The sequence below is a fragment of the Parasteatoda tepidariorum genome, chromosome 11 (genome assembly GCF_982258835.1).
Source record: "Parasteatoda tepidariorum strain Cologne lab strain chromosome 11, Ptep-v5.0, whole genome shotgun sequence".
Taxonomy (NCBI): Eukaryota; Metazoa; Arthropoda; class Arachnida; order Araneae; family Theridiidae; genus Parasteatoda; species Parasteatoda tepidariorum.
This window is the reverse complement of record NC_141765.1, coordinates 60,259,670-60,285,944: the sequence shown is the minus strand read 5'-3', so window position 1 is coordinate 60,285,944 and position 26,275 is coordinate 60,259,670. Positions and strand designations below refer to the sequence as shown.

General features: G+C 30.5%; 2 protein-coding genes across 3 annotated transcripts in view; one reads left to right on the top strand and one right to left on the bottom strand.

Annotated features, from left to right (window-relative positions):
* The window catches only part of LOC107446650 (proton channel OtopLc), a 36,096-nt gene extending 26,371 nt beyond the window's left edge, over positions 1 to 9,725 (bottom strand). The window contains exon 1 of one of the 2 annotated variants that reach the window (XM_043043959.3): positions 9,518 to 9,725. In XM_043043959.3, coding sequence (XP_042899893.2) covers positions 9,518 to 9,700 — 183 coding nt within the window. In that variant the 5' untranslated portion in view covers positions 9,701 to 9,725. Of the gene's footprint in view, positions 1 to 567; positions 738 to 9,517 lie in introns of those variants that run through there. The other variant, XM_043043960.3, reaches the window with a different exon arrangement.
* A 6,080-nt stretch (positions 9,726 to 15,805) lies between these two features.
* The window catches only part of LOC107457167 (transient receptor potential-gamma protein), a 49,693-nt gene continuing 39,223 nt past the window's right edge, over positions 15,806 to 26,275 (top strand). The window contains exons 1-2 of the mRNA XM_087154566.1: positions 15,806 to 15,894; positions 23,790 to 23,976. Coding sequence (XP_087010692.1) covers positions 15,843 to 15,894; positions 23,790 to 23,976 — 239 coding nt within the window. The 5' untranslated portion in view covers positions 15,806 to 15,842. The remainder of the gene's footprint in view (positions 15,895 to 23,789; positions 23,977 to 26,275) is intronic.

Here is a 26,275-nt window from a genome sequence, read left to right as displayed (position 1 = left end):
CTTTATTAATAAAGTCGAGGTTCCACCACAAGAAGCTCGGTTATTTAGGGTGTTCCATACAATCTAAAAATATTAGTGCATAGTTGGCATCATTTTTGGTGTTGAAATAAACTAAATGCCTTTTTAAATATGGAACGGTAGTGATCGTGTGCAAAAAATTATATAAAATTGACAAAATAACAATTGTTTGAAAGAATTAGTGCGAATATATTACTAAAAATATGCTATTTTACAAAATATAAATTTTTTTACTAAAAATGTGCTATTGCGCAATACTACGAAATGTTTGTGGAATGAAACTATAAATTGATTCTAATGCACATGAAAATATGTGTTGTCACTTAATAAAAAAACAGAAATTAATAAATAAATAACTAAAACTATGACAGTGATAAAGTAAATAAAAAATATGACTACATTCATCGTAATAAGTGTTAGTGTCAACATCATAAGTGACAACATCAAAAAAGGTAACAACTATACACAAATTTTTTTAACAGTATAGCTGAAAAAAATTGAAAAATTGCGGTATAGAGGATGTAGGTATAGTGATTTTTATTAACTTACTTGGTAGAGTTTAAGTCTCGCACCTGTGGTGAGCTTTCGATTCATTCCAGTTCTAGCTGTCTTATTCCTTTGTTTGATTTATAATCAAAATAATTTTAATTCTCATTATTAATTTTACATATTTCGTCGGATTAAATGAAATGTCACAGATCGCGAACAAAAGAAACACAATTTATGAACTTATCTCAAATGATTATCGTACGAGAATGTATTAATAACTATAAACAAACGGTAATCAAAAAGAAATACTATACTTCCATTATTTTTCAGGAAATGCATTCTATAACATTCTGAATTAAGTCATCAATTGTTTTCCTTATCTTAGAACAATACATTATTATTGCACAAACGAAATGTTGTTTAAGTATATGACAAGTTTTTTTTAACAAAACCAAAACTATTTGAAGTAAATCGATAGATCAAAAGTTTTATTTAAATGGATACCTTAGCAAAAAATAATGAAACACGCTAAAGATGATTGTGTTAAATTGTTATGTGTTAATTATGTTAAATGTATTTTGTTTATTAAACATTAATTTTAAGTACACTTAATTGAATACAGCATATTCCTGTAAAGTTAAAAAGATTAATTAAATGTTTAGAATAATTTTCTTTCCAATTTTATGTTTTTCGCATTTTCTTTTTTTTAAAATACTTCCACAATCAAAGTATTTATTTAATTTGTGACTTTTTGCGTAGTTCCATTTCGATGGTTACAACGAAAAACAATTCTGTTATATAATTTATTATTGTGTTGTACGATTCTTTAGCCCAAATTGAAACAAAAACTTCTTTTAATCAAATGATTACGCATGCAAACATGAGAATAAATTTGAGCAGTTGTTTTAAATAAAGTACAAACAAGACGAATAAGAACCCAAATTATACTTTCCAAAAATTAAACTTAATTTAAAATACTTAATTTCATAAATTTCAAATTGTCAGAATAATATAAAAATGAATAATATGATATACAGGGTGTTCCTTAATGACCACCCTTAAAATATATTTCTAGAATCCTTAGAAGATAAAAGCAGAAAAAAGTATGCACATTGAATTATGAAACGTACGCACATTGAATTAATTGGCATAACACGTTGAATGCCATGGGGATCACCGGTGACCGGCGTAGCCAAGATTATTAGATACACTTAATTCAAGTAAATTTTTAATGCTTTTATTTTTTTTTTATATTATTATCGTTACTAAATGATTTGAAGAAATTAATGCAATACATACTGAGAAAATAATTTTGGCCAGACGGGCAAGCCATGTAAAATTAGCGTGGCATTCAGCGTGTTAATATCTAAGCGATTAAGAAATGAAAGCGCTACCGCAATCTGACAGGTCACTAGAGAGACTATGGTGGGATAGATAATTTTAAAACCAGTTTGATTGTCTGATGAAACTTGGAAGTTCTTGGAATAATTACCTGCTTTCTTCAGCAATCAAACATGTCTTAAGTTTCACTTCCTTTAATAGTGACTTGTCAGATTACGATAGTTTTTTTTTCATTTTCTCATGTCTTTAAAACTAACTTGAGACTCCCAATGAGTATAATTTTGACAAGGATTCAAAAGGTAAATATTACGCCAGGTAATTATGGAACATCCCGCATATAAGCCATATGCCAAACATTGTTCTCAAGATACCTTGTGCAAAATTTAAAGCAATGGAACACCTTTATAACTTTTGGCCAAAAGTTTGGATTTTCACATATAAACATGCAGGACCGTGATGGCTCAGGGGATAGAGCGTTCCCTTTCCATTGAGGTGCACCGGGTTCGAGTCCAAGGGATGGCTGGTAGATACGAATTCCGCATTCGACTTGCACCGACCACATTGTTTATCCTCAGTGGTGGACGGATCGTGGGTTTTAGTTCCCTTGCCATCAAGCTAAGCGTGGGAGGCTTTCATGGTTTTCCTCTCCATGTAATGCAAATGCCGGCTAGTTCCGTCAAAGAGTCCTCCATGAAGGCAAATTTCTCTCTATGCTTGATCCAGGAGTTCCCTTGTCTTCTGGATTTGGTTTAAAATTACAAAGCTACGGCGTTGATCATTAGTAGTCGTAAACCCAAAAATCGGGTTGACTGTTCAACGACAGTTATAAAAATATGAAATAAAATTTTAACTTGCAATGTTAATGATTCTAGAAATAGGCCTTAAATATGCTAATTTACATACGCAGACGCTATTTTAAGATACGAAATTAGACACACTATTCAAATTAAAAATGCTTTTTTTTTTGGAAAGACTCGGCTTAAATATTGGATTTTCTAAAAATAAGGGCCTTAGTCTGGAAAATATTGTCCTAAAAGTTTAGTCAGGAGATTGAATGGCCTTTAATTTGAATTATTGAGTATTTCGCTCTATCTGCAAAATTATCTGCATCCGTTTTATCTGCAGAATTATAATAAAGCTAATATTTTATGAAAAGGTTATATGTTTGTATTTTTCTTCATAGAAAAAGTTAATTTAGTTTCGTATACTTAGTTGCATATAAAGTTTCCAGATCCTATTATCTCATAAACCGAGAGTTGATTCATGCTTTGAATAGTTGGTAATAGTTGCAAATACAAGATTAAACTTTCTCAGCATCTGATGAAACAATGCAGTATGCACACCTGTTTCACCAATTTAAAGCAAACGGGATGTTACTACGGAAACAATTAATTCTTCCTCCGAATCATAAAGTTGCCTTGAAATTCTGTTTTGATTAAGGAAGAACAATAGTTAGATGGTAAAAGCAATTTTCAAGTATTTTCTTCGAATCATTAAAAAGTAGTCCAGTGATTGCGTTAGATATTTTTTAATGAGCAAATACTATGTTATGCACTATTTATAAATACATTCAGAAGGGCAATTTCTTTATTTGTGAGTTAGTTCAACAATACCCTAAGTCTAAAGCTTGAAAAAGGCTAACTTCTATTTGCAAAGGCGACCAGAGTCAAACTTCAAAATAATTAATAGGAATGAACTACGGCGTAAAATAGCTAGAAATTATAATTTGATGCATGCTTTTTGACAATTAGGAATATAGTTATTAAATTAATTTTGTTTATTTACATTTGGTACCAAGATATGGATACATCTTTACCATAATGACACAGACACAGTTTTTAAAATTTCCTTAAAATTTCTCAAGATATACCTAGAGGATTATTTTAAAAATTAAGAGGAGTTTAGGTCATGTGATTTCTCATACTTATCAATTAGGTTTAAAGCTTTCAGAGATTTGAAAGCCAGATAATAGATTACGAATGGAAACAAATATTTTTGAGCACCCTGTGCCAGAACCAGTCTAAAGTATCACGATAAAATTACCAAAATGTTTTTCTGAACTGTCATTTATTTTAGCATTTATTTTCTAATTTTAACCGTTTGATGTCTGTACCATTTACCAACTAGAATCATGGTAATCTGTTTACACTTCTATAGTTTATTTAAAATAGTGATTTATTTAAATTGTTGACAGCTTAATACTTTTTCTTAATGTATTTTTTAATGATAAAAAGTGTCCCGCACTGGACTGATCGTAAAGACACGGTTCCCAGTAGAACACCGAAGTCAAGCATCACTGGCTGCGTTTAGTAAGCGGGTGGGTGACCACTTTGATCAGTCTGCGTAGGGAACGAGGGTGCACGGTATCACTCCTTGTTAAATAGTTGTCCTCGACCTTACCTTACCTTACCTCTACTTCGAGTAATAATCAAGTCGCGGGCAGGTCGTCGGGTTGCCAAAGCAGGCGAGTCATCTCCTCTGCAGGAGATCGAAATTGCGATGGCATGTCTTCGAATTATCCTCCGCGATATTTCCCAGGCAGTCGACAATAGCCCACTGTGCAGCTCTAGTGCGACGTAAATAAATTACCTAATTAAAACAAGGGGGACTGGGACTTGGATGATGGCTTTAAATGATTCATTAAAGTGTTTTAAAGGTACTAAACACAAATACATCAAACTATGGTGTATGTTTTATCCTTTATTTAAGGGAGTAGTGGGATATATTTACTTATTTACATACATGTGTGGGTTTCTTTGTAAACACAAAGAATGGCTTAAAAGCCCTTTTCAGTTTGAAAAAGAGATCACACAATTTTGAAAAAGCCAACAAGAATATACATTCAGTGTTATAGTGGGATGCAAATCCACTACATTTACGCTTCAGAGCGGTTAGCGGAACAGGAATGCCACACAGTGAGGAAGTTCTCAAAGGGAGTATACACTTTTATGCGATTACCCTAGATGGTTGTGTACGAATGTTTAAAAAAACTCGCGTGTGAGGAAATTGCATTGATGTGTGATCGCATATGTAAATTGCATGCATTGAGAATGATTCACAAGATTTAATGCAAGTAATAATACTTAATTTACGTCAAACTGGAGATACACAATGAACTATTTGAGGCGGTGCGAGAAATGTTCATGAGGTTGATCCGAAGACACGCCCTCACAAATAATCATGCAGGGGACCTTCACAAAAAAAAACCTTTATAAAAGCCACCTCTGCCTAGGGGATGGCTCCCCGCTTTAGTAACATGACGACCTGAAGTCGAGTACTTTACGATAGAGCAGTTTAACGAACACCCTAGAGCAGGGGTCCCCAACCTTTTTGTACCTAAGAGCAAATACCAGAATATCGGTCGAGTGGCGGGCACCATTTATTTTTTCAAGATAAGTTTATAGTTGGTAGACATAGGAAATAATATACACTGCATGTAATGCACAAAAAATTTAATTTAACATATGAATATAATTAGTATTAATATCCTTGATTAAAATAAATTAATACGAAATTGCTTGAAAAACATACAAAGTATAAGAGTTTATATATTCAATTCGCGAGTGGTCAGCTATATTTTGCTTCGTGCTTATATCTGTGGGAATGGAGATCTTTTTCCTGGCGATTTCTATTTTGGTTAGGTTTATCATCCATATTGAGAAAGCAAAGCAAATTACATAACATTTTATGGGAAAATTGAAAACGGAAATATTTTATTGTTGGGCACAAGTAGCGGGTGCATCTAAACCGTTCGAAGGGCTGCCACGTTGCCCGCGGGCATACGGTTAGGGACCCCTGCCCTAGAGAGATACAATAGAGCACACCCTCCGTCCCTAAGCAGGATGAACAAAGTGGTCACCCATCCGCTTACTGACTGCAGCTAGTGATGCTTGACTTCGGTGTTTTACTGGGAACCGTGTCTTTACGACCAGTCCACGGCGGGGCGTGTTTACTAAGCTAAATAGAGATTATCAAGCAGAACGTTTTTGTGTTGTCTAAAATTCTATTGGTACTGCTAAAATTACTAATTTTTTCCTCTTTTAATGCAAAACAGAATAATAATAAAACCATATTTAATTGTGAATTTTACCAAAAGTCATTTTCAAAGCACAGCAAAGCACTTTTTGGTGCTTACATCGGGCCAGAAATATAATACATTTTACCGTATTCTGGTAGTTTTGCCCATATTGTATCTATGAATATATATATTGTATATACATATAGAGAGAGATAGATAGATAAATTGCATTTATAAAATTAAATGCTTAATCTATATTGGTCAAACTACCCCAACCTCTGCACAAAAGAATTAATTTACATAGATCTTTAACACATACAAATAAATATAACTCTACTAACAATAATAATAGCTTTGAAATTAAACAAACATTTTTCAAAGCACGGGTTTCATAACATTTCAATAAAAGTTTAGGATTTTATAAAGAGCTCTAAAAACGTCTCGTAGCTAAAAATAAATATGTGATTATTAATGAATCTATTTTTCCATATGGTCTAAACAGCAACTTCAATTTTAAATCTTTTCATAATAACGAACCCATCTATAATATTTTTACGCTTCTTAAAAATAACAAAATAACAAAAAACAGGGAAATGCCAAAAATAAAATTAAATATGACGTAAAAGATTTTATTAATGAATTCACCAATAGTTGTTATCAACTTAATGCAATTAAATCAATTGAAACCATGATTTCAGGTATTAAACTTAGTTTCTATAACAAACTCTTACAATTTTTGGAATCAGATAAAATAAAACGTACTTTAAAATAAGATTTCTCAAACTTTTTAAACCTAGTTGAAGACCTTGATAAATATTGATATAAAAACTGCAAGGATTTACCTAAACCAGGTTATTTAATTTTAGATTTTACAATTAAGATTTTTATTAAGCCTGATTTGAACACAATTCTTAATGCAAAAATAAAAACCTTCTCCCTATTCCACTCAATTGCAAACCTACTATTAGATATGCAAAAAATTTAAAAAACTTAATAATTTGTAATTATATGGATTTAGCTACAGATAATTTGAATTATCTCTGCAACTTTGATGAATATAAAAGCACTACTTCTTTTGATACCTCTATAAACATGTTGTTACCGGAGATTTAGATATTATTGAAAAAGATAAACTTAAAAAAACTATTTCCTTAGGATCTAAATTTAAATAAGGTTATTATTTCTATTTTCATTAAAAACCTTGATGAGTTTATTTTAAAATTATCATACAAACATGATTTTACAATTGAAGGTTTTTATGAATGGAGAGAAAATATCATTAAAGAACTAATATGAGAAGGAACAAATTAATTTTTCATAACAATTTAAATTTTAACTGGGAATTGAATCAAGAAATTCAAATAATTCAAATCAATTTCTGTATAAGCACTGTTGATAAAGTTAGTATTGCTATTACTTAATAACTTCTTACAAACAACTTCTTTGCAATGAACTTAACAGCAATATTACATACAAAAAATCCAATCAGTGATATTGTTATTGATAAAATAAATGCTATCTATAAGAGACAAAATTAAGCCAATTAATGTTAATAATTCTTTTTGTCATTCTAAAATTCTATAAAGCCCCAATTAAATTCAGATGTATTGTTAGTGGTATAAGTAGTAACATGAAAAAAATCGGCATTTGCTTCGAAAATAATCTTAAAAAAGTATACAAGAATATTAGCAAGCATGCTAAAAATAACAATCGTTGAACAGCATACTCCATCTTTGGTTTTTCGACTACTAATGTTCGACTATGTAGACTTGTAATTTTGAACCCAATCCAGAAGACAAAGGAACTCCTGGATCAAGTATTGGGAGAAATTTGCTTTCGTGGAGGACTTTTTGATGAAACTAACCCACATTTTCGTTACATAAAGAGGAATACCACGACAACCTACCACAGTTAGCCTGACGGCAAAGAGACTCTAACCCATGATCCGTCTACCGCTGAGGATATTTCACGTCAGCCCTGTGGTCGGTGTAAGCCGGATGCGGATTTCGTACCGACCAACAATCGTTGTGATACGAACCCGGTTCACCTCATTGGAAGGCGAACGCCATAGATGGTTATAGCTCAGCCCAGTCGAAGAGGTGACCTCAAATATGCTTTATAATAAGTGCAGACGATATTTTAAGTACGAAATCAAACACAAAAATGAACTTTGAATAATCATAGCTCTTTAAAGATGAATTCATATTTTTGGTCCCCAAATTGTAAGAGTAACTTCAATTTAGGAAAAGTGGTTTCCTTAGTTAGATCAGGGAGCGATCCAAAGTTTGGATCCCTTAATTTTACTTTTACTTTTCGCGTATTTTGCCATATCTCGAGAACTTTTTAAGGGAATTAAATTTTTTTTATACAATTATAAAATTCTTACATCCTAAAATAATTCCACCGGTTAAATATTTTTTTAGTAAGCATTTATTATTTTATTCAATAGTAGTCGAAAAAATTTAGAATTGGAAGGTAAGCAATTTTTACATAATTTTAAAGAATGTTATTTTATGTTCCAAAATACAAAATTTGAGCGAAATCGGTAGTATCGTCCCTAAAAAATCGAACTTTAAGAAGGTCGTATTTGATTTCTCAGGAACTATTTGACCGATTTCGCTCAAGCTTTGCATTTTCTATGTAAAATTACTTTTTTTAAAATTATGTAAAAAATGGCATTACTTATAATTAAAGTTTCTTTCCGACTATTGTTGAATAAAATAATAAATATTTACTTAAAATTAATTTTTTGCATGGAATTATTTTTGGATAAACAAATTTTATAACTGTATGCAAAAATGTTCAATTCGCTTAAAGAATTCTCGAGACACAGAAAAATGTTAAAAAAGTAAAATTAATATTAAGAGGTCCAAATTTTATAATGTTATGCTAATAAAGTAAGTTCCGGTAAATGTTTGATGATAGTTCGAGTTCACATAGGAAATGCTTAACTAACACATGAAGTTCCGGAAAATATTTGTTGACTATTAGTACAAGTTCATACTTGTAATGTTATACTAATAAAGTAAGTTCCGGTAAATGCTTGATGATAACTAGTTCGAGTTCACGTAGGAATTGCTTAACTAATAAATTAAGCTCCGGCAAATATTTGTTGACATCTAGTACAAGTTCATATTTGAAATGTTATACTAATAAAGTAAGTTCCGGTAAATGTTTGTTGACTACTAGTACAAGTTCGTATAGGAAATATTATACTAATAAAGTAATTCCGGTAAATGTTTGATGATAACTAGTTCGAGTTCACATAGGAATTCCTTAACTAATAACTTAAGCTCCGGCAAATATTTGTTGACAACTAGTACAAGTTCATATTTGAAGTGTTATGTTAATAAAGTAAGTTCCGTTAAATGTTTGATGATAACTAGTTCGAGTTCACATAGGAAATGCTTAACTAATAACTTAAGTTCCGGCAAATATTTGTCGACTATTAGTACAAGTTCATATAGGAAATGTTATAGTAATAAATTAAGTTCCGGCAAATATTTGTTGACTACTAATACAAGTTCATATAGGAAATGTTATAGTAATAAATAGTTCCGGCAAATATTTGTTGACTACTAGTACAAGTTTATATACTGCTTATTAAAACAAGTTTCGGTTTCATAAGAAATCACTGTAATTAACTCTTACTTGTTGTTTTTTAAAGCCTGCTTCATCTTCTTGATTTTTTTGCAAGATACCAAATATTTCTTCTTCCGTTGTAAAAAGAAATTTCGGAACTTCGACCTCATCTCCTATGGACATCATACTACTTGTGATGGAATCCGATTCGGATCCTCTTTTTTCAGATATCCATCGCATGGCCGCCATCATCAATTTTAACCATTAGACTCAGAAACGACTCATGAGTTTTCCACTTTTGACTTGTTGACTCAGTAGAGCAGGTGTCATTTTCATGGAGGTCAAATACTAGAACACGATTTCATATTAAATTTCAGAGAAAAATTATATTTATTCTCGAGGAATAATTTGCATTCGATAACATGCGTGAAATTGCTTTTCGATCATGAAACTACATATCCGTTTTTGTTAAAGCAACAAAAACATCCAATAATCCAATTGAATTAACTTATATTTCATGTAAATGTATTGTAGTTTGGTTCTGGAAACGTGTTAGCAATCAGAAAATAAAATTAAAAATAGATTAATAGGGAAACATATTTATTTTAAAATAGATATGTTATTTATATTTTAAACCAATAACAATTGAGAATTAGGTATTTCGCATTAATATTTTGTTATCAGCATTAATTATTGCGGCTTTAGGGATTTCGCATTATGAGCATTAATTGTAATGAGCATTAATTCGCATTAATGTTTTGTATTGATTATTGTTAGGTAATGAGCTAAAGCAATTTCTAGTCCAATTTTTTGTTTCAATTATGAGAAGCAAAAGTAATATGCTTAATAATATGCTTTAAATGCTGAATATTCCTATAAAAGGAATTTGTTAATTCTAGTGTATCTTTAAGCTCTACTGTTTTGTTACCTGTTTAAAGAATGTTAACTTTCGCAAATAAAGGCAAAATTTTAAAAATAACAATTGTGAGAAGCAAAAGAATTTATTTGTATTCTCATAAAATGCTTTAATGGTTGAATATTCCCATAAAAGGATTTTGTAAATTCTAGTGTATCTTCTGGCTATACTGTTTTGTTACCTGTTTGAAGAATGCTAACTTTTGTAAATAAAGGAGAAATTTTAAAAGTAAAAATTGGCAAGTATTTTTTTTTATTGTAATACAGTTTTGTGATAGCATTTTGACTCTTTTATTAAATGAAGGAAATGCCTGGTTTAAGAAATAATTAAGCTAATTTCTGATCATTAAATAAGCACTAAATAACATTAAAATAACACTAATTTGAAAGAGTTTTTGTTTGAATATTCAATCGAAATAATTTTATTTATGTAATTGTGATATTTTACAGCGTTTTTTTAGAAATCCTTATACGTTACTTATCAAATATTTTTAAAAAATATATTTCAATCAAAACTTAAAAAAGGCCTTAAAATTCTTTTTAAAATGATCAAATAATTTTTGATAAGAACGTTTGTAAAAAGATAATCCTGAATGAAAGAATAAAACTTAATGTATATTTATTTTATTTTTATGTTTTATTTAAAAAATTGTCTAAAAAGTTTTGAATTATAAGGTATAGAAATTTTTACAAAATTTTTTGCAATGTAATTTGAAATGGCAAAATCCAAGATTTGAGGGGATTAATCAAACAGTTTTTGTGAAATTAAACAAATTTAAAAGCACCAACATTACTGATACTGCTCTGAATGAGAAAAGGAAAAAAGTTTCCAAAACCTTCAAAACATAAAGTTTCCGACACCACTCCGGTTTAAATTATTGGGACCATATTTTCCAAATTGAGCCTACTCCATATTCCAACGGCCAAAAATTCAAATCCTTCAATAAAATAAATAAATATATAAATAAATAAATAAATAAATAAAGAAAGAAAGAACGAAAGAATAAAAGAAAGAAAGAAAAAAAGAAAGAAAGAAAGAAAGAAAGAGAGAAAGAAAGACAGAAAGAAAGAAAGAAAGAAAGAAAGAAAGAAAGAAAGAAAGAAAGAAAGAAGAAAGAAAGAAAGAAAGAAAGAAAGAAAGAAAATAAAATGTGTTTCAATTCAGAGAAAGTACGCTTTTGTGTCTGATTTCGTTATTTAAAATGTAGTTTGAACAAATCAATTAGAATATTTAAGTTTAGCCCTTTAAACGATTAAAATCGCATATTAATAACGTGATAATCCGATCATTAGATCAAAAGTTGTTAAGGTGCTCCATATTTTTTGCTTGCGCAATGCACATGAAATTCAGTTATGAGTGAATAAGCCATTTAAGTGATTTAAAACATAGCATTTAGCTATTATTACCTCGTTAACGCCCTATTATGTACCTAGAGTCAATACAAAGAGTATATGGAACAGGAAAGCTCGTATTTATTACTCGTAATATTCCTGAAATGGTGAAAAACATTAACCTTTTTTATTACAGGAAAACACATAAAACATTTTATACTACAGTAAAAAGGCTCCCTTATTGCCAAATGAGATTAATATACAAAAGAAATGGCAGCGAATAGAATTTTTATTTGATGGTTTATATACAGGAGTTAAGCGGCTATTGATAGAGTAGCATTATAACACAAAAAATGTTAACCAAGTTTGTCAATATTAGCTGTTACATCTGGATAATATTGATATAAGTCAATCCCAAACTTTTATATTTAATATGGTGTTCAGAATTCAGTTTTTCATAAGTCACTGGTAACATACTTTTTATTTTAAACGTAGCTCAAAATGCGAGTTGTCAAAATGGACACAGCTTGAAATTTGAGTTTGAAAAAAGAATGGATGTAGCTCAAAAGGCGTATTTAAGACAAGGGAAATTGATATGATGCACACTTGACCGAAGGAAAACATTGCTTAAAATGTGCATTTAGCAAAATGGATACAGCTTAAAATTCAAGTTCGAAAAAAGTTGATGCATCTCAAAAGATGTGTTTAACACAATAGACATTGCTCGATATGCACATTTGAAAGAAAAAAAAACATAGCTCAAAATGAGCGTTTATAAAAATGAAATTTGGCATTCACATTTTTCTTACATTATTTACTATTTACTATTTATTATTTGCACAATTTACTATTTTCTTTACTATTATGTTTACATAATTCATTATTTTTACACAATTTTTTGTTCACAGAAATCATTGTGAATAAAACATTTGATGTAGATTGTGAATAAAAATAAATTTGATATTCAGTATCTAATTTTTTTCATAATAGTTTTTTTATTCCACGATTCATTTGGATTTGACAAAGAATCTGCTTGAGTCTCAAACAAAGTCAAGGCTTGAACTGAAGATAACTTTTGCGAGTATAACGCTAATTATATGCTACATTTCAGTGACCATATATTTTACGAGGAAAAATTTACAGGCTGACCTATATTTTTATGGCCATGAAATCTTTAATTTTTTATGAGCAATAACTTATTACGAACAGTGACTGCAAAGCTTTTTAATGACCACTAACTGCAACCTAGCTGTGAAATTTTTTAGAATGTAGAAAGCTTTTTTCACTTTTTAAAAATGTTGAATCATTTGAAATTATACAGTGATTTAATTTACATTATTGTTGCCAATATATATCAAACTTTAACTCTTCAAAATTAAAATTATTAAAGGGCAAATAATAATATTGCAAAATTAATCTCTCTAAAGGATTACATTCTTCATAATAAAACTTAGTTGATTGGTATTAGTTTTTCATTCTTATGTTTAATTTTTCATTCATTTTCATGTAACATTTTAAATAGGAAATTTAAAATGTTTAAGAGCAATGCCATTTTATCTTATCTTTTTTTTTTCCTTTTTATCTATCGACATAAAAAAAAACTAATACCTAATTTGATAAATCTTGTTACAAACAACGTGTTTACAAAGATTTCGACAAACTAAATATTTTGATATTTATTGGCAATCAGAAAATAAAATATCATGTTTTGTTTAATTTTTTTTATTTATTTATTTTTTTTAACACGTGTGTGTTTTTTATTATTTGTTTCACTTATCTATTGCAAGAAAAATGTCAGTAAAAGACACTGCACTTTCGGTTCGTTACTATTATCTGTAGTATTCAAATAAAAAACTAAATTCAAACCAAATATTTTATGAAATAGTAAATAAATAAAATTATAATCGAATATTTAATTTATTAAAAATATTAAATATTTCTTTTATAAAAGTGGAATTCTTTTAATAACATTTCTGTTAAATTTTGGAAGCATCAATTATTGTCTAATTATTTATTTAAAAGGAAATTTGGCAATCAAACTCTGACTAGCTAGTGTGTTCATTAAATTGAATTTGTCTTTGGTTAAATATTAATTAGCGACTCCAATGTGGATATTTTTTTAATAAGGTTTCCAAAAATACACATTAAGTGTGGTCGTTACTGAATACCCTGTATATGATAAATTTTAATTTATTTCAACGTCCCATTGAAAACATATTCTTGAATTGTGCTTATTTTTTCCACCTCTAGAATAGCATTATCTCTAAGTCCTAAAAAAATCGGACTTTCAGGTAACTTATCATCGTACAAAAATGCCAAACGACAAGGGTGGAAGTTCTTCAATTCCAAGCTATCTCCCTATGAGGAATGGATTCTCGCCTTTCATATTTTTGAGTTCAGAAAGGTAGGAAATGCATCTTATACACATCACTGGTATATTGCTCGGTATGCACTTGCCCGGTATTCCTTCTACTGATGTTTCTTTTTAGTTTTTTATATTAAGTTTCATTGCCAGGAATGGTGCTGCCCAGTATTCTCCGGATAGACATTTTTCAGATGAAGTGTCATTGCCCGGTATTCCTTACTCTGATGTTTTTTTAAGTGTAAGGGCCATGGCATGTTATTTCTTACACTGACTTTTTTTCCTAATCAGAGTTGTGTGAAATTCACAACCACCTCCAATCAAATAAAAATATCTCAACCACTGAAGAAAAATTAATAAATATAATAATGTAAAATAAAAACTAACACGAAGTGTGACATACTCTAAGCATTGAAGTGCTTATAAAAATTTTGTTATTAGAAAGGTAAGATTTCATTTCGATTTCCAAATACTTAATTCTGTCTTCCTCATCTGTTTTCATGAAAAATGCCGACATGCATTCATTTCACATGTAAATGAAAGGCAATAATTCCTTCCCCCTAGGGCAATAGACGCTAAAAGGACCAACGCTACATTGTTGTTTGTGCACTGCATTGTTGCAAACTTGCGTCCTGGTGACAGATTCTGCTTCCCCTATGTTTCATGTAAACCAATGGGAATTATTTGGAAACCAATTACCAACTTATTTAGTCACTAATCAATAATTTGGAACATTTTTTATTTAATTTGATTCATTAAAACGTATTTTATGCAACTTGTTACAAAATTGTAATTTTGCAACAAGTAACAAAATTGTAATTTCGTAATTCTGTAATTTGTAACAAGTTTCTGCAAAATTTTTTGAAGCTTGTCTAGTTTCTTTGGTTAAGTTTGATCAGGTTTAAAAAATTGTGAAAGCTATAAAATTGAAATTTGCTTGTTAGGTAGCATAAAAAAACATTTTAACTTTAAGGAGTAAACTAAACAAATAATATTTTTAAATATTAATAAGTAATTTGGCCGGGATAGCCTGGTTGGCAGGGTGCTGGACGTTTGTAGGAATTGGAGTTCAAATCCAGCTGGCCAGTAAATGGGGACTGGTGCACGTTGAATCTGCCAGGTCACAAAGTCCTCCATGCTCCCATAACAAATCAATATCTCTGGGGGTACTGAATTGGAGATTGGTCGTGCTCGGGTTCAGGTCAAAATTACGATCTGTGGACGAATGATTGAATGTATGGGTCAGTCCAATAAACGGGTGTGACATATGGGCGTGACAGACATTGAATCCTTAGCCATAGAGGGAGCCATTTGAAACGAAGAACAATTGCATCCCTTCTGCCTAAATGGCCGCGGCAACAACAACAGCAACAGTTAGTGATTTGATAAATAAAAAATTACTATCCGCAAAATTTTCCATAGTGAAATTTTGCACTTGTGAGAATTTGATTTCAAGACACTTTTGAAGTTTTTAAGACAAAAAAATAATTAGCAATATTTTTTTTGTCTTGCATACTTTTTAAATATATTATTAATTATATAATTCATAAAATGAACTATTTTGTTATAATATCTAATTAATATCATTTCGATGTATTCTGCGCTCTTAAATTTCGCATATGTTCTTCAAAATTGATAAAATTTCTTCAGTTTTCTTATATTTGAATTCCTGTCTTGTAAGGGCATTTTGCCAATGGCACATTTTAGGCTTCACGAAGTACTTATCGTCTAGTGGAGAGTCGGTTTATTGTAGTTATAAACATCAAACAGTTAAGGTTAACCAAAATGCTTTTAAGCAGAAAAGGAACGAAAACTTACAGTATTAAAAGCAATGTTGGTACGTAAAACATGGCTTTTTTCTGATTTTTACAAATTATAAGAAATTTGTAATAGTCATACCGAGTAAAAAAGTATGGTAAAAATTACCGAAATGTGGTAAAATTCACAGTGTTTCTGTCTCTAAGGGAACACCATAAGCTTGGTAATTTTTATCGGAGAGCTTTGGTAATGATTTTGATAAAATTAACAATTAAATATTGTTTGATAATGTGTGTTAAAATTTGGGAATTTTATCATGATACCTTAAAACATGTCATAAAAACCATTTATTCGGATAAATTTATTTCTCAGTTTTGTATTTGTAGTTAAATGTGTGGTAATAAGTACTACAATTTTGATAATCAGAATTTTCAGTTAACCATCACTATATGAATGTGAAAATTAGATTTAAATGCCATATATTTTGGTTTTATAACTAGAATTATGATTTTGTTTACCAGAAATGTTTTTTCCATACAGAACGGTAATTTTACTACAATTTGTTTTGTCCCTGCACATTAAAAGAATAAAGTAATCTGTCTACGTACTTAGTAGGTTATATCTGCTATAATTTTGCAATATTCATATGTATTTGCATATTTATATTCACATTTAAGATGCATATTTAAATTAAAGATTATTTTCATATTTACATTATTTATATTTAGATGTATTTACATATTTAGGTTTACATTAACTGACACAAACAAGAGTTAAAAGCTAAGAAACTTTTGTGGGAATCGATTCTACGGGAATGTATGTTTAATAATCTTATTAAGGCGGCATAAAAATGAAATACAAAAAGTCTATGCTTACATGTTTGTAATTTTCACCACTGATTATTTTAAAATAATAATTTATTCATGAAAGTTTCGAAAAAATATTATATAATGCCACGTGTTTGTTTTTTTAAATCAAAACTGACATAGATATGAAGAGCTAAAAACTATGAAACTTTTAAGGAGTTTGTGTTTTTTAAAATTTACTATGAAAAAATAAATTTTTTTTTTTTAAAAATTTGTTTTTATTAATTTACTTTGAACTATGTTTTTAAATGTAGTTATAAACATATGAGAAATATTTGAAAAATGTTCTATGTTTGCATACGTCCTAGTCTTTTCCTGTGACACCTTTGTTTATATTCCGCAAATTATCAAAAATTTAAAAATAAAACATCATGAAAGGGATTAATTTCTTAATTTCAGCTGGTAATAATTTAAAATTTAAGAGATTAGCGATAGAAAATTTGAGAGATGTAAAATTTTAAACTCAATAAAATATTTTTTTCATAATAATATTAAATATATATAGTTTATATTCTTCAAATTTTGAAAAAATATTATGAAATGAGAAATGAGTAGTTTCTCAATTTCATCTGACATAAATCAAAAGATAAGAGTTGTGAAATTTTCAGCGAAATTTTATACCTGATAAGAATATATTCCCATTAAACACATGAAAAATATTATGAAAGGAAGCATGATAAATTTCTTAATTTCAGCTGGCAAAAATCAAAAATTAAGGGGAATTTTTAGAGGAATTTTATGCTTATTCTTAGTAATTTTAACAATCATATGTTTACATTCATCAACGATTTAAGAAAGATATTATGAAAAAAGGTATGATTAAGCTATTAATTACAGCTGGCACACATCAAAAGCTAGAAAGTACTCTGAGAAAAAATTTACCATCCTTCTGGCTCTATAAGAACACTAAAAGGCTCGGTAATTTTTACCGATGCGCTGTGATAATAATTTTGATAAAATTAACCATAAAATATGGTTTTATAATATGTGATAAAATTGTGTAAATGTGGGGAGAATTGTTAACGACAATGTCTACCTTCATCTATGAAAAGGTACCCCTCCATAAAATCGAGTTAACATGTCTTATATACTAGTGAATTGGAATTATATTTTTTTAGTGGTAGATACACTACAGTACTCCCCCACTAGAATTATCTCTGTAATAGAATTCGATGAACGGATATCACTAGTTGATTCAGTGATGTTTTGTGAGAAGCCGGGAGAGCTGTATTAAGATCACTGTACTTTGTTTAGTGCTAATCGTGAGAGCTGTATTAAGTTCATGGTCTTGGTAGCTCCTGTGTTGCCTTTAGCAGTCGAGTGTATACTTTGCACGTTGTGTGTAATGTGAGTGTGATTTGATAATTTTATCATGATACCTTAGAGCATGGCATAAAAAACCATTCATTCTGTTCAATTTACTTTCCAGTTTTGTGTTTTTTACTAAATGTGTGTTAATAAGAACTAAACTTTTGAAAACCAGATTTTTTGGTAAACCGTTACCATACGACTGGAAAAGTTACAAAATGAATGGTTTGAATACCGTATATTTTGATTTTGTTAATTAGAATTATTTAATTTTTCTTCCACAGAAATGCTATTATCGTAGAGTACGGTAGTTTTACCAAAATGTTTTCCTCCGTGTGCGAAATTTTTTGTAGCTTAATGTTTTAGGATACTTATTTAGGAATATATACTTAAGGGGTATATTAATCACATGTAGAAAATAGTAGGAAATAACTGGGCTTTAACTTTTAGTATTTTTTAGTGATGGTTTGATTCCTTTCATCACAAATTACTTAAATAAGGAGTTGAGGAGTTACGAAATTTTCAGAAAGGATTAAATGTTTTACAGAAACACATGACTTAATAATGATATTAATGTTGTTTGCTACATGTAGTTCCTAAATATCTCTTCTTTTTTTTAATTTTTAAATATGCCATGCTATAATTTACGTATTGCGGACGTTAAACTGTTTTAGAAAGGAATCTCGTTTGCCATCAAGCTAAGATCTATGTGCATTTTACGACGAGAGCAAAATAACTGGATTATCATTATTTATTATTAATATTATTATTTTATTTTTTGTACAACATCTATATTTCTGATAAATCACATAAAATTATATTGAAACTTAAAACAATAATGGAAAAAAACATAAAACAAGTTTGATGCTTTTTTTTTCAAAAATATTTAAACCATTTTAAAAAAAAGCACTTTAGGAACATACTGCTATTAGATTATTCATATTTCTAAAAACCTGAGAAAAAATATGAAATATAGAAATTTAAATAATTCTGGTATGGAGAAAGGATTTGACTAAAATTTTTTTAACCTTTATAATTAAAAAGAGCATTAAATTAATCTTTTGGTGAACAACAGTTAGTTTAGATGTTTATAGAACTCAACGCTCAAAAATTGTTTTTATTTCTCCTTGGAGAGTTGCCAGCCTTGTAAAAAATAAACGTTTTTAATTCTTAAATCAATTTACTCATTTGAAACATTTCCATACATTGAAAAATTCAAGTGAAGAATTTATTAATGTGAGAGAACAATGACAAGCTTACAATTAAATATTTAATTTTTTTACATGATAATGAAGTTTTTAATGATAATGATAATGAGACTCCCTAATCACCCTTTTTTTGTACATATAGATTATGATAGATGAATGGGTGAAAAATTTTGTTTTCATTTTGACCAGTATATGAAAATTTTCTGAAAATAATTATTTAAATACAAAAAAACTAATACCGAATTCTTGCCAACTTATGGAAAAACCATTTGCTTTCCTGTCAGATTCAGTGTACTATGCGTAAAATTATAAGCAATTTTCTTAAATTAATGCGCTTTACGATTCATTTTGTACCTGATAAGGAAAATTTGTAGATGGTACTACGGCGGGGTTCGATCCTGGGGCCGGGCAAGGTTGACTTAGCCTTTCATCCCTCCTGTGGGTCGATAAATGAGTATCAAGCATGCTTGGGAACTAAACACTGGGGGTTCCGCGTTCGGCTGACCACCTGCTCCTGCACACCAGAGCCCAAGGTCAAGAAAACTGAGATGGGCACAGTAGGCCTTGGCCATATGAACATGGGCTGTCGCGCCGCTGAGTTTTTAGTTTAGTACTACGGCTGGGTAATGCAAAAATGCTAACTTTCATTCTCTTCAAATATCTTCAAAATCCAGTTGAAGCAAGAAAGAATATCTTTATTATCATCAACATTTTAAACTAGAAAGTATTTATAGGCGAAGTAAAAGGATTAAATGAAGCAACCTAAAAATATTTCGCTAACTGTATTTTATAAATGCATCTTAATTGATTCGTTAAAATTACGTTTCTCTCTTAAAAATAAATAAACAAACTAAGATACTGTTTAAAAAAAATAACGAATGATTTTTAACATTATTTAATGCATATTCAGATTGTTATACTGTTTTCAATTGAATGTAAATTTGAATTTAGTTTCAATGTAAATTTTAGTGTCTAAACTGTTTTCAGAATTATTTTATTAGACTTATTGGATTATGCAGTATATTCATTACGACCTTTTTTAAGATATATTTTCGGAATTCTTGTCGAAAATAAAGTTTTAAAAAAAATCATTGGCTAGGGAGCACAAATTAATATTTAAGCAAAGAGTAAACAAAAACGTAATTTAAATTCACCAAATCACCAAGAAGGTGGTATGAAAACATAAACCTGTTTGATCACTTTGTAAAACTTGGAGTAGTTTCTAATAATTGTCTTTCAGCCTTCTTCTGCTTTCTCTTGACAATCAACAAGTTTTCATATGTTCAGTCTCACCTTCTTTAGATTTCGATAGAGTTTTTTCTCCTCTCTTAAGTATTAATTTGCGATTAATAGTGCGTATATTTTTGTACTTCACATTTTTGATTAGAATTCTAGATATATATATAACAAGAATGGTCATTACAAAACACTATGTATAATTTGAAAAATCTCTAATCACTTAAATAATAATTTGAGATCAAAAGTGTGTATACTTTTTGTACTTCATTTTCGACTATAGTTCTAAATACACACATGGACAAAAAAATTTGCGCACCAAGAAGGAGTCGTCAAAATGAAACGAAATTTTACATACGTAATGACTACTTTGATATAAGTAAATGATTAGAAAATCAAAGATTATCGTTTTCCTTTGATTTTCTAATCATTTACTCATATCAAAGTAGTCATTACGTATGTAAAATTTCGTTTCATTTTAACTCCTCCTCCTTGGTGCGCTAATATTTTTGTCCATGAGTTTTTTGATATGATTTTTTTGTCCAATATAACAAGGATGGTTACTATAGGACACCCTGCATAATTTGAAATACCTCTACTCTCTTAAATACTAATTTACGATCAATAGTAGGTATACCTTTTATACTTCATTTCTGACTAGAATTCTAAATATATATAACTAAACTAAACTCAGTGGCGTGACAGCCCATAGAGGGCCAAGGCCTACTGTGCCCATCTCAGTTTTCTTAACCTTTGGGCTCTGAGGTGAAGAGCAGATGTTCCTGTTGGGTGGTCAGCCCAACGCGGAACCCTCAGTGTTTAGCCCCCAAGCATGCTTAGTACTCAATCTATCGACCTACTGAAGGGAGGAAAGGCTTGCCCGGCCCAAGAATCGAACCAGGGACCTGTGGCACGACAGCGCGAAGCGCTACCGCTCAGCCACATGGCGTCAAATTTATATAACAGAGATGGTCATTATAGAACATCTTGTATAATTTAAAATATCTCTGAAGTTACGATCAGTAGTCATTTATATTGATGTTGCATCCATTACACATATTTGCTGTAATATGCCTTGACATTAAAAAAGCACTTATTTTGAAATATTATTCCTTTGGAGAATTAATAAATGTCTTTAATTAAGTTTTCATGTTAAATCAAAGCTCGGCAAAAATTTATTTTGAGTAAAACAAAACTCCGTATAAGCTTTATTTTTGTTTACTTCACATCCTACTTAGTAATTACACCCATTACACATATTTGCTTTAATATGCTTTGATGTTAACAATGCACCCATTTTAAGACATTATTCTTTTAAGGAATTAATAAATGTCTTTAATTAAATTTTTATGTTACATCAAAATTTAGCAAACATTTCTTTTGAGTAAAACATAACTCCACATAAGCTTTATTTTTGTTTACTTCACATCTTACTTAGTAAAATAAATAATTCGCAATACAGTGATAAATTATTTAATTATTATTTAATTAAATAATAAATTTAAGGATTGTATTAAATTATATTCTAACGTTTGTGCATGCGTCGAATGCATTTGTTTAATACCCAAAAGTTTTTTTCCCTCGAGAATTTTGCGATTGAAAGTAGTTAAACTATATACCTTCATTAAATGAGTGTTTTTTTTTTTGAATTTAGAATAACTACTACTTGTAAGACTTGTAATTTAATAATTAGAGATCGTATCGTCTTAATGCGTAAAAAATACCTCAATAACGTTTGACGCACTTAAATAAAATCTTAATGAGTTGAGAGACTTATCTTTAGTATGCTACTTAAAAGGCATAAACAATATTTAATGTTACGAAATCAGGCATTACAAACAAACTTTCTCTGAATAAATATACTTATTTCTTGATCCTCAAAACATGAAAAGGGGTTGTAATCTGCAAAGTATGATCCCATTAATTTATGTAAGAGAATGGTTTGGATTTTTCTGAGAATATCGAAAACTTTTTGAACACGATTGTAAGGGTGGTGAGAAATAAACATTTATATGAACATTTTCTGTGTTATCCACTATGATTTACAGAAGTTCTGCTTTTCTTGCTTCATATAGATAAGGAAAAAGACAAAGTAAAATTGTTCGTCTGTTGAAAGTGTCTAAATAGAAGCTCTCTAACAAAGTCAAAAAATTTTAATTCTTTAGCCACGATTGCAAGAGGTCGGGAGGTTCCTAAAGTAAAGCTTGAGTTGCTAAAGAGGAGAAAAGTTGCTAAAAAGATAAAAAATCAACCAAGAAAATGCTGGTTTAATTGCAAAATTCCAATTTAAATTCAGAAGTTAAAAGTCGAAGACGAACTTTCAAGACTTGAAAGGTGTTCAAAACTTCTCAGATGGCTGCAGAAATTTCTTTTCATAAACGAGAAACTGTTCTTGATTGAACAAGTTCACAATAGCCATTATGATAAAGTATGGTCAGAAAATGCCTCTTGGACATTTTATATTATTAACCGATGCCAACGACCCCACTGTATGGGCTGAAATATATGTGCCAGTGGGAAAACACCTCTTGTTTTTATTGATCAAGGGGTGAAACTAGATAACAAACATATCGGAAATTTATTTTTGGAACATGTTTTGCTTCGTCGTTCACAAAAATTTTTGAAAACAAAAAATGGACCAGCAGCATGACTCTGGTTCATATCAAAGAGACAAAAACACGCATGAATGTTCTAAGAAACCTTTTCATTGCTTTCTGAAAACATAGAAATGTCCACTTTATTTATCAGACATGAATCCAAAGGAATTTTCATTCTATTCATCTTGAAATATGGTTTTTTGCTAATCCTCAGATAATTTCGACAATTCTAAAAAAAAATTCTTTTGTAAAAAATGGGATGAAATATCAGAAGGTGAGTTACCGTCTTAAGGAGAAAATTTTGTATCGTTTACAGCTTCGCATTACGACTGTCATTTGGGAAAATGGTTGTTATGTTTGAGGTAGTTATATTTTCTTGATTTTTGAAAGTTTGACTTCGATATTTTAATAAGTGTGAAAATTATAACAGATAATGTGCATTACCTTGTAAAACTAGGAAACTCAAAGTAAAAAATTATATTTTTATTCGTTTATTACTGTTTATTATTTAATTGATAATGGTCGAAAATATTTGAATTGTGAGATGTCCAGACATTTACATAATTTTAAACTGCGTATTTTGAACTAATAAAATTCAATATTTGAACGGAATAATTTGAATAGTTCTTGAGAAATGAAATTTTGTAAGTACTGCTGTTGGAAATTCTATTGCTCAGAAACTATTCGCCCAATTTCTCTCACTGTTGAGACATATTTTTATTGTTACTTCCTACTAAAAAGTGAAATGTTTCTTTTTAGATGGCACTCCCAAGAATAAACCAAAAAATAACGATGTAGGTACAATCAAAAATTTTCTGGGGAATAATCAGCTAGATATTGATGAAATTACAGCTCTCGAATCAGAACAACGTGAATGTCCTTTAAGTGTGTTTGAAAAAAAGTTCCTACTCTGCTCTGAAAGAGGGGATGTGCCAGAAGTTCGAGCGTAAGTAAAACGATTTCTTATAAATATTTTTTTCGAAAGAACTATGAATTCTCAAATTTTTTTTACAGTGAGATGTTTTTATAAAAATTTCCATAGGAAAGTCCTAGGAATCGCGATTTTTTTAAAAAATTCATATAAAAGAATTGTTAATTTGGATTTTTTTAAAAAAAAATTCCTTGTGAAAGAAAAAGGAATATTTATACTATTTTAGTAAAATTTTTATGAAACTGTCTTATGAAAAAAACTATGAAAATGTTTCATATGTAAAGGAAATATGAATTTTAAGTTTGCATTTAAATTTCGTGCGAAAATTTATTTTAAATAAATTTACATGCCCATTTTAATTTTTTAATGACATGTTCTGCACAGCAAATATGTCTCATTTATATTTGAAGGATTTTGGTGAAGAATGTGCTATTTTAGTGATTTTGGAAGCATCAGTTCACGATACTCAAATCAATTAGAACTTTAAGTAATAATTTTGAGTTTTTAATATTAGATTGAGCATTTCTTGAAAACAAGCCAGTTTCGCAGAATATTCGTAATCATCCCACTTAATATCTATAATACAGTTATAATTTTAGAATGCTTGTATTATTTTGCAATACTTTTCAATAACGAAGCTAAAAATATGCACCTTAATAATAATTAAGCAAGGAAAGTTTCAAAAATGCTTGCGAAGTATGACAAAATACAAGCAAGGAGGGTGAGATTACAAACATCAAAACCTGCTTGTTTTAAATAAGGGAGATGATTGCCGATTATTAGAAACGCCTACAAGTATCAACTGGTAATTAAATAGGTTTTTGCGTTTTATATCCGACTTTCTCAATACTGACTGGTCAGATATTGAAAGTGGTTTAACTTTTTTCTTAGTTAAATATTAACTTGAGACCCCCATTAAGTATATTTTGCTATATATATATATATATATATATATACAGGGTGGTCCCGAATTCATGGTACAAACTTTAATGGTAGGTACAGGACATTGTAACAATGATTTATTATATAGGAATGTATAGTCGGAAGTGACGCGGTGAGGCGTAAACAGGAGAAATAACGGCCGAAAGGAAAAACAAAGATTTTATTGAAAGCGTTGTTGACAAGTGTCATGTTTACAGTAAGTGTTCAAAATTGCGTCCACCAGAAGCGATACATGCTTGACAGCGTCGGTGGAGCGATTGGCGTACACGTTCAAAGATGCCTGGTATTTCACGCACACCTGCAGCAGCTACAAATATGCGAGCGACGAGATCCTCATCTGAGTCAACTGGAGTCTCATAAACAAGATGCTTTAGATGTCCCCATAAAAAGTAATCGAGGCTCGATAAATCGGGAGATCGGGGTGGCCAAGGGATTGGTCCACCACGCCCAATCCATCGAGCACCAAACGTGGCATTCAGGTAATTCCGTACATCAATGCTGAAGTGTGCTGGCGCCCCATCGTGCTGAAACCACATGCGGTTACAAATGGCGATCGGAACATCATGCAGCAGTTGTGGTAACACTTCTTTCAGAAAAATAAGATAGCTTCCGGCACTGAGTCGCGTGGGTAGTCAGTATGGGCCAATCAAAAAGTCGTTCACAATACCAGCCCACACATTAATACAGAAACGTTGTTGAAACGCATGTGGACGCGTTGCATGTGGATTATCGGTTGCCCACACATGGGAATTGTGCGCATTAAAGACACCCTCGCGTGAAAATGTCGCTTCATCTGTAAATAACACATCACCTACGAAATCCGGCTGCAACGCACATTGCTGCATCACCCACAGGCAGAAGTTCACGCGGAGAGGATAATCTGCCGGATTCAATGCTTGTACTTCCTGAAAATGGAAGGGGTGTAAGCGATTTTCGTTTAACACTCTGCATACAGTCTGATGACTCACACCTACGTCACGCGCAACAGTTCTTGTGCTTGACTCGGGTCTATCAGCCGCAATGTTCAAGATGCTTTCTTCCAGCCTTGGAGTGCGTACAGCTCTTAATCGACCAGCGTCATGTCTGTTGACGTCGAACGCACCTGTTTCACAAAGTTGACGATGAAAACCGTTGAAAAATTCTATGATCCGACATTCGTCGATCAGGATACTCCGCGCGATACATTCGTAACGCAGCTCTGCCGTTACCATTTGCACGGTCGTACATGTAATGCATGTCTGCTTTTTCTGCATACGTAAAGTCACCCATGGTCTACGGCAGCACAATTGTGAATGGCGCTTTTCCCTGCTGCGATGCATCATTTTCAACGGCGGCTAGACATCTACTGCCCTCTACCGGCAATGATACCAAC